Source organism: Camelina sativa, chromosome 18, assembly GCF_000633955.1.
Source record: "Camelina sativa cultivar DH55 chromosome 18, Cs, whole genome shotgun sequence".
Lineage (NCBI taxonomy): Eukaryota > Viridiplantae > Streptophyta > Magnoliopsida > Brassicales > Brassicaceae > Camelina > Camelina sativa.
In genome coordinates, this window is record NC_025702.1 from 16058950 (window position 1) to 16068331 (window position 9382).

Here is a 9382-nt window from a genome sequence, read left to right on the forward strand (position 1 = left end):
TGCGTTAGTAAAGCATAAATCGATTGAAGGTGAAGACAATCTGAAATCCTTGGCAGATGAAACATGGGATCCGGTTAAGGATCGGATACTTGAAGGTGTTCTGCGTCTTTTCTTCTGCACCGGTCTTGCTGAGGCTATTGCTGCTTCATATTCCCCAGAGGCAGCATCTATTGTTGCTTCATTTCGAGTTGATCATTTACAGTTCTGGGAGTTGGTGGCTCAACTTGTGGTCGACTCTTCTCCGCGTGCAAGAGATAGAGCTGTCAGAGCAGTGGAATTTTGGGGTCTAAGCAAGGGAGCCATAAACTCTTTGTATGCAATAATGTACTCTTCCAATCCAATTCCGTCATTGCAACTTGCTGCATACGTTGTTTTGTCTACTGAGCCTATTTCCAGGCTGGCCATAGTTGCTGATGGGAATGCACCACTGAATGATGAGTCTCTCAATGATCAGGACTCAGGAGATACTGGTGTGACATCTAAAGAGAAGCTACGGCTAAGAGACGAAGTATCTTGTATGGTTGAGAAGTTAAATCATGAACTTCTTGATACGGATTTAACTGCACCAGAAAGGGTAAATTTCACTTTCAAAAACATTATTTGGTTTATTTTCCCTTTTTAGGCAAGTCAATCACTGTTTGATCACTTCTAATGGCAGGTGCAAACTTTCCTGGCATGGTCTTTGTTACTCTCGCATGTTAACTCTTTACCTTCACTAACACAAGGACGAGAAAGACTGGTGCAGTATATAGAGAAAACTGCAAATCCGTTGATATTAGATAGTCTTTTTCAGCACATTCCTCTAGAATTATACATGGCACAGAGCTTGAAAAAAAAAGATGGGGATATTCCGACGGAGTTATCTGTGGTAGCTTCTGCAGCCACTCATGCAATTATGACGGGTTCGTCCCTCTCAACGGTTGAATCACTTTGGCCTATTGAAACTGGAAAGATGGCTTCGCTTGCTGGGGCGATATATGGCCTGATGCTACGTGTCCTTCCAGCTTATGTTCGAGGATGGTTTAGCGAAATGCGTGACCGTTCTGCATCATCTCTGATTGAAGCATTTACAAGATCGTGGTGCAGCCCTTCTTTAATAAAGAACGAACTGTCTCAGGTATGTGCAATAAAAATATTTTCTCATCTCTGAGAGTTGCATTGAAGTCTCACTAATGCATTTGCAAATTTTCTGTTCATTGTTTATGTGAGCCGCAGATAAAGAAGGCAGACTTTAATGATGAGAGCTTTTCAGTCAGCATAAGTAAAGCGGCAAACGAAGTAGTTGCTACATATACGAAGGATGAAACAGGGATGGATCTCGTGATCCGGCTTCCAGTTTCTTACCCACTCAGGCCTGTTGACGTTAATTGCACAAAAAGTATTGGCATAAGCGAAGCAAAGCAGAGGAAGTGGTTGATGTCTATGCAACTGTTTGTTCGTAATCAGGTACTGTACCTTATGAGTCATGTAGATCTTTGTTAACCTAAGTAATATCCAGTTCCATCATATACACCAATAATACGGTGGCAGAAAAAGTTGGTAGATTCACGAAAATATATGATTAATCTTGTTCCCTCCATCTAAAGCCCACATCAACATAATTGACTTAATTGAGTGCATGTCTTGGCTGAATGTTTTCTTTCCTTTTTAATGTGTTACTGAAAGCAGAATGGGGCTCTGGCGGAGGCGATAAGGATATGGAAGCGAAACTCGGATAAGGAATTTGAAGGAGTAGAGGACTGCCCGATATGCTACAGTGTGATTCACACCGTGAATCACAGCCTTCCAAGGCGGGCTTGCGTGACGTGCAAGTACAGGTTTCACAAAGCATGTTTAGACAAGTGGTTCTTAACGTCTAATAAGAAACTCTGCCCCTTGTGCCAATCTCCTTGCTGATCCAATAACGGTGATGAGGATGCATTTTGTGACATTAGTGTGTCAGTTTTGCTTAAACCCTAACTCTCTTTTTAGTTTTTACTTTCCAAAGGTTCAAGGAACGTATCGCCATTGATATACNCTTATGAGTCATGTAGATCTTTGTTAACCTAAGTAATATCCAGTTCCATCATATACACCAATAATACGGTGGCAGAAAAAGTTGGTAGATTCACGAAAATATATGATTAATCTTGTTCCCTCCATCTAAAGCCCACATCAACATAATTGACTTAATTGAGTGCATGTCTTGGCTGAATGTTTTCTTTCCTTTTTAATGTGTTACTGAAAGCAGAATGGGGCTCTGGCGGAGGCGATAAGGATATGGAAGCGAAACTCGGATAAGGAATTTGAAGGAGTAGAGGACTGCCCGATATGCTACAGTGTGATTCACACCGTGAATCACAGCCTTCCAAGGCGGGCTTGCGTGACGTGCAAGTACAGGTTTCACAAAGCATGTTTAGACAAGTGGTTCTTAACGTCTAATAAGAAACTCTGCCCCTTGTGCCAATCTCCTTGCTGATCCAATAACGGTGATGAGGATGCATTTTGTGACATTAGTGTGTCAGTTTTGCTTAAACCCTAACTCTCTTTTTAGTTTTTACTTTCCAAAGGTTCAAGGAACGTATCGCCATTGATATACATAGATGTGTTGAGTTTCGTTTCACGTATGTGAGTGAATATGGAAAAGACAATAAATAGAGAAAATTACTTCGGGTACCACATCCAGAACCGATCCACTATTTACCTGAGCCACTAGTTGCAATTGGACCGATCCTACACGCATTAATATTCTTGTCTCCTCCTTTTGTCCAGTGATTACTATTAACAGGGGATTTGTTAACGGGAGAAGACCTCGTCTTTCAACTCACTCCCTATTCCTCAGGGCTCCGGGCTACTTCAATTTTTGGTCAACAACATTAATTCTAGATTTTGAGATCCTGATTCTGTTTTATCTTTACTATTATGGAGAAGAAAACTCGCATTTGAAAAAAGAATTAGCAAACTCAAATTTGGGAAGAAGATATCACCGACAAAGTTATCTTATATCTTTTAGGTTTACCAACTTGTTTTACAAAAAATATCGTCTGGTTTTAGGGTTTTGTTAACATGGAATAAATTGTTTAGACTTTCATCCAAAAAAAGTCAGGGATTTAAAGTTTTTAGTGTTTTTGACAGAAGTTTGACCCCAAAAAATAAATGTATAGGACAGAAAAAATCAGAGGTGTTTTTTTCTTTATTCATTTTCCTTTCATGTTCAAATATCTACATGTATTAACCATATTTTAATTACTTTTACCTGGTAGGATAAAATCAATACAACAAACACGTCACTCTTGAAAAGAAAAAAAATTACATAAAACGTACGAGAATGGATTTGTAAATCACTCGTAAAACTGACGTAAACAAAAAACGAAAGTACATAGAAATATACTCGGATACTTGCAATCAAAGAAACTGGTCTTAATTTGTGTTGATAGTTGATACAAAGGACGAAGGAGGCAATAATGACAAAAGAAGGAATGACTTGTTTGAAGACTTGCCCTACTACCCTTTTTTAATTCTCATCCAAACTAGTCACTTCTATCGTGATCTATAATTTTCATACCACATCCATGTATTGAGATTGTTATAATTAAACGAAGACTTATGATTGTGTTATACAAATATACATGGTTCTTGTGTTTGTCGAAAGTCAACTAAAACGTTTTTAGATCTTGATAACTATGGATGAATATATTTTGAAAATAAGATCATACAAAGGTGATTGAAAAATCATATTTAATTTTAATAATAATAATATGATAGAAAATATTAGTTTTTCGATTTTGATTGGTTAACAATTTTTAAAAAATGAATTTTAAATTTTCGATCATAATTAATGATTTTTTTTTTTTTTTTTTTACGGTTTGGAAGCTAAGCCACCCAAATAGAATGTCTCCAGAGATATATCTCAGATTAACCCATTGAGTGGTAAAAAAAAATTAAAATCTAATGAATTATATTGATTTCGTAATTACTATTGTACCCTAATAAATTAATTTATTCCAAAAAACACTAAATACCAATGACATTGTGATGCATTTTTAACGACTTTATGTTAGTTTTTATCATTTTTATGATATAAAACAAGCCTTTAGTATACACTTAACTATATCATACGAGTATGACATTAGAAAATAATTAGAGATAATTAGAATAAAATGAATAGAAATTTCTTTTAAATGAGGAAATAGATTTGTTTTTTTTTTTTTTTTGTAATAGATTTGCCAAGGATTCGTTCCTCAATCGTTGTAACTAAAAGATTTTACTTGTTTAACATTTCAAAATTATCAAAATACAGAGTTGATGGAAAAGTATCAAGCTATATACATAAAAATATAATTATTATTTTGGTTATATAAATGTTAATTTAAAAAAAAATAGAATTAACTCATGAAATATAAAGGGTCAAATATAAATACAGTGATGTTGGTCCAACAAAAAGGCCCAAGAAAGGGAACATCAAATATGAAATCCAAACAAATAGATAATGGGCCTTCGGTTGATAAGCCCGTCATACCCTAACATAGTTTTAAAGGGTAGAGATGGAATGGAAGAGCATATTTAAACTGCCAATTAGGGTTTTTCTCGTTGTCTCTCTCACCAGTCGTTCGGAGCTATTCATTCTTAAGAGAAGTCATTCAGATCGGAGATACGCTAGCAATCTCCAAACATGGTTCGTCGTTCTCTCTCTCTCTGTTCTAGCTTTTGTAGCTGTTTACATCTGCATCGTTTCTTACCTCGATTCTCAATTCTCTCTGTTCTAGCTTTGGTTTGTGTTAGTGATGTCGAGAAATGTTTAGTTGTCTTCAGATTAGTTTAGTTGGATTGATTCAATAATTCGTAGATCTGACTTCCTTAGATCTCAGATGTGTCGTTGCTCTAGGTCATGATAATGATGATGATGACATATATTTGCATTTGACAGTGTTCTTGATACTGATCTTGTTATTTTTTTACAGGCGAGGGGTTTGAAGAAGCATTTGAAGAGGCTCAATGCCCCAAAGCACTGGATGCTTGACAAACTTGGTGGTGCATTTGTAAGTCTTTTACTCTCTTCTTGGCTGATTCAATTTATATTTCTCTCGTTGAGTTCTGTGAATGACTATGTTCATTTTTTTTTGGTTACACACAGGCCCCAAAACCATCTTCAGGACCTCATAAGTCCAGGGAGTGCCTTCCCCTTGTCCTTATCATCAGGAACAGGTTGAAGTATGCTCTTACCTACCGTGAAGTGATTTCCATCTTGATGCAAAGGCATATCCAAGTTGATGGGAAAGTGAGGACTGACAAGACTTACCCTGCTGGTTTCATGGATGTTGTGTCTATCCCAAAGACCAATGAGAACTTCCGTCTTCTCTACGATACCAAGGGACGTTTCCGTCTCCACTCCATCAGGGATGAGGAAGCTAAGGTTTGCGTCTCCTCTTCTCATTGTTTCGTGTTTTCTTTTAGATTGATGCTTTGACCTTGATAGAATATGTGTTCTAACAATATTTCTTCTTTTATTCTTCTTGTGCAGTTAAAGCTTTGCAAGGTTCGATCGATCCAGTTTGGGCAGAAGGGCATTCCCTACCTGAACACATATGATGGTCGCACCATCCGTTACCCTGACCCGCTCATCAAGCCCAATGACACCATCAAGCTCGACCTTGAGGCCAACAAGATTGTGGAGTTCATCAAATTCGATGTTGGTAATGTTGTGATGGTTACAGGAGGTAGAAACAGAGGGCGTGTTGGTGTCATTAAAAACCGTGAGAAGCATAAGGGAAGCTTTGAGACAATCCACATCCAAGACTCAACAGGACATGAGTTTGCAACAAGGTTGGGGAATGTGTTTACCCTTGGCAAAGGAACCAAGCCGTGGGTGTCTCTTCCTAAGGGTAAAGGTATTAAGCTGACTATCATCGAGGAGGCCAGGAAGAGGCTCGGTGATCAACAGGCTGTTTAATTTTGTGATTTCCAGTTCCTTGTTATGCTTCGTTAGACGTCTCATATTTTCTAGACTCGCTTCGTTTCTTTTGGTTCTCTGCTCAGTTTTGGAACTTCTGTTAAATTATTTATTTCAAGAGTTGAAAGAAACTTCAAACATCCTCGTTGTGTCCTTTCCTGTTTTCTACTTTCTTGCATTTCTACTTGTCTGCCTGTCTGGTTATGGAGCTCTTGATTTCATGGTTGATAATATTCTTATTGTATTTTGGTGATCATTATATACATTTATGGAGAATTGGCAAAATAAAGAAAAATCTTGTTTATAGCAGAGGTTTAAGGTTGAAAGAAAGCAAGATTAAAAGGCCTTAGAACATGTTTCCTAGCCTCCATTCTAGAGTCTCTTACTTTATTTTGTTAGAAGGAAAGCCTTAGAGCATGTTGATAAATACAGGGTTCACGCAGTATGAAGCCTCTGACCATATCATATTTTTCAACTGTTTTCTCCTTTTTACAATGACAAAAAAACATGATTCGAATACAATATAACATTACAAAACACAACACAACAGAGCTGAGCTAACTGTCTAAAAGGATACAATACATGTTACAAATCCACCTCTGCAAGACTTCGCTATTGGTAATCAGCAGGTGGTTCGTTACAAAGAACAAGTGGCTATTTCTGTCTGTTACCTTCATTTTCTTCCCGTGGTTGTGCCTTTGAACAGCTCGTTGATACGCGCCTCTATGTCCTCAACTCCATACTTGATGTACCTATCTGCGTTTTTCCCTATGTCTCCAAGGTTCTGGAACCTTCCAATGAAGTTCCCATATGCCGGTACCAAAAGCCTGGCCAGTGAGATTTTCAGCTCTTCTCTCAACTGCTCATCAAACACTACCCACGTCGAATGCACTTTACATATCTCATCAAACTGAATATTGAACTGCTTCAGCTTCTCCTTCATAGTCTTCCCCAAACCGTTCATACCTGACGCTGTATTATCCACCTTCAGCAACCCCAACATCTTATTGCACGAGCTTCTCTGATAATTCATATGATATTGTCTCACTTTAGCATTGTGTTTCCGAATCCAATCATCTCCTAAGAGCAATCCTAGGTCTCCATCTTTCACCTTCTGAACAATGTATCTCCCATTGTTCATCAGAAACACATAACACAAGGCTGGATCTTTGTACACTTTGGATTTCACTTCCAAGTTACTCTCTAGAAGCTCCATGATCCAAGACATCTGTACAGTCAACAAAGTTGAATCTTTAGAAGGGACACCATTACTCTCCTCAAACACTAGCTCTAAAGTTTGCCTGGATCTGCATGCCGCACGTAGGTAATTCATCACGTAACGAGTGATCGGATGAAGACCACCGCCAGGAACAGCAGCTTTAGCCGGATCTCGCCTGATCAGATTCTCAAGCTCCATAAATATACCTCTAATCGACTCTCCCAATCTTTTCCAAATGGTTACTGCTTCATTTCTAAGAACTGAGCAAAACTGATCCGAGAACACATTCTCGAACTCAGGCATCAAATCTCTCATCGTCTCGAATACGTCAAGCACTTTAAACAATCTCTCAGGTGATCTGCTTCCTATGGCAATAGCATCAGCGAAATTCAGAAGCTGAATAGTAGAGCCACGACATACCTCCATAAACGAAAGATCAGCAGCAGATGAGAAACCAAATAAGACACGGTCACAGAGTCTGCGTTCACTAGGAAAAAGGATTCGAAGGGCGACGTTAGCAGCTTTGATCCACCTATCAATCTCATCCTCAAGCTCCTGCCAAGGCATCTTATGAACTTCTTCAATACTCAGCTTCTGTAACCCTAACCTCGACAAGCTCTCTTCTAAAAACTCTCTCCTACAAGCACTGTAAACATGAGAACACGACTTACCAAAACCAGCGCCAAGCATACGCTTAGCCATCTCGTGCAAATCGTTGATCGTCGCCGACGGGAGAGCATCGATGATAAGATCGTAGTCAGTGAGTGGCTGCGCCACTGGGATCTGGACATCGTCACCGTTGTGGAAATCTCTGTCGTCGTCATCTTCTTCCTCAGAGTCGAAACGATGATTCGTCCCACCAGCGTCTCCCAGAGGATTAAGTCCGAAAGACTCAGCTCCGCGCTCCATAAGTGACCTGAACTCTTCTTCGATGCGGAACATAGCTTGCTGCATCATATCGTCGGCGCGTGCTAGACAGACGCCGATTGGTTTCTCTGAAGCCATGGGACTCCACTCTCTGATGATAGCAACAAACTCATCGATCGTATCGAGAAAAGCAGCTGAATCGGAAGGATCAGCCCAGATAGGTTGATCCGCGGCAACGAAGCGAGAGATCTGAACGTCTATTGAATTGAGAGCTCGTTCGAGTACAGCGACTCCGGATCCATCTTCTCCAGCTTGACCTTCGGCGAGCTTTTCGCGGGAAAACCTGCCGTCGAAGTTGGAGAAGATCTGTAAGATATCATCGGCCATGGATTCGTTATGGCCAAGTGTTTTGGCTATGTGACGGGCTACAGCAAGTAACTTCTCTTCACCATTCTCCGCCATGAGTTTTGAATCAGTGTGGTGTTAAGCTTTTTTTTCTTTCTGTAATCTCTAAGAGTCACTACTAAATAAAAAAGGTCACACAAAGCGAGATCGGCGGGGAAAGCAAGGAATCGAAGACGAAGAAAGTTCCAAGCAAGGAAGAAAGACTGGATGGATAGAAGAAGAAACCTCTGTGAAGTGACGAAACTACCCCTTTGAAGACAGACGTGATCTTTGACCTGTCCGCGTTGTTTGAAAAATGGCACGGGCGTGTAATATTGCGATAATTTCTTTTCTGCTGTCTTTTTGTGAAAATCTCTCGCTTTCGTTAATATTGACGTCTTCGAGACTATTCTGTCATTCCCTCATTGGTCTCCTTTCTTACTGTTTCTAACCGGTGAAGGGGATAAAACCGGCCTGTTTACGAGTAAGATTGGTGGTTTGATAGTTCAATTTGTCCCTAAAACTTTTCAGGAAAGAATATCTTTTGCGGCTTACCAGAAAACAATGGGTATGACCTATGAGGTCAATGCAAATTCAGCCAGAGATGTTTCTAGAACACTAATTTATAGCAACTCAAATAAACAAAGAAGAACGTTTACCAAACTCATATATCTTTTGCGGCATATACCAGAAAAGTGAAAACAATGGGTATATGAGGTCAATGCAGATGCAGTCAGACAGAGATGCTTCTAGAAAAACTAATTTACAGCAACTAACGAAAAACAAAGAAGAACGTTTACCAAACTCTATCAGATAGATACAACATATGATAAGGAAACTACTAACACTTTTTGACAACAATTATTACGCAATGTGATTCTGTGCCAAACATGGATTTGGTATGGTTATGCCCAAAATGAACATCGTTCGTTCACTCTATGTATCTCTTTTTTTTTGTTAGCTGCTCTGCTTCTCTATATCGT

The 9382-nt window shown here is 39.2% G+C and overlaps 4 protein-coding genes across 4 annotated transcripts in view; 2 read left to right on the forward strand and 2 right to left on the reverse strand.

The window, feature by feature from the left end:
- Positions 1-2009, forward strand: part of LOC104761935 (E3 ubiquitin-protein ligase listerin-like) — a gene marked incomplete in the record, with an annotated part of 14850 nt that extends 12841 nt beyond the window's left edge. The window contains 4 exon segments of the mRNA XM_010485125.2: positions 1-574; positions 659-1117; positions 1216-1446; positions 1669-2009. Coding sequence (XP_010483427.1) covers positions 1-574; positions 659-1117; positions 1216-1446; positions 1669-1896 — 1492 coding nt within the window.
- LOC104761941 (40S ribosomal protein S4-3) lies at positions 4545-6113 on the forward strand. Its single transcript, XM_010485138.2, has 4 exons — positions 4545-4654; positions 4941-5018; positions 5114-5392; positions 5501-6113. Exons 1-4 carry the CDS (start codon positions 4652-4654, stop codon positions 5927-5929), a joined length of 789 nt encoding a protein of 262 aa, XP_010483440.1. The 5' UTR covers positions 4545-4651; the 3' UTR covers positions 5930-6113.
- The window catches only part of LOC104761942 (exocyst complex component EXO70B1-like), a 3796-nt gene continuing 762 nt past the window's right edge, over positions 6349-9382 (reverse strand). The window contains exon 2 of the mRNA XM_010485139.2: positions 6349-8495. Coding sequence (XP_010483441.1) covers positions 6603-8477 — 1875 coding nt within the window. The 5' untranslated portion in view covers positions 8478-8495 and the 3' untranslated portion in view covers positions 6349-6602. The remainder of the gene's footprint in view (positions 8496-9382) is intronic.
- LOC104761945 (sorting nexin 2A-like) overlaps positions 9042-9382 on the reverse strand; it is a 5214-nt gene continuing 4873 nt past the window's right edge. The window contains exon 6 of the mRNA XM_010485141.2: positions 9042-9377. Within this exon, the coding sequence (XP_010483443.1) occupies positions 9357-9377 (21 nt within the window). The 3' untranslated portion in view covers positions 9042-9356. The remainder of the gene's footprint in view (positions 9378-9382) is intronic.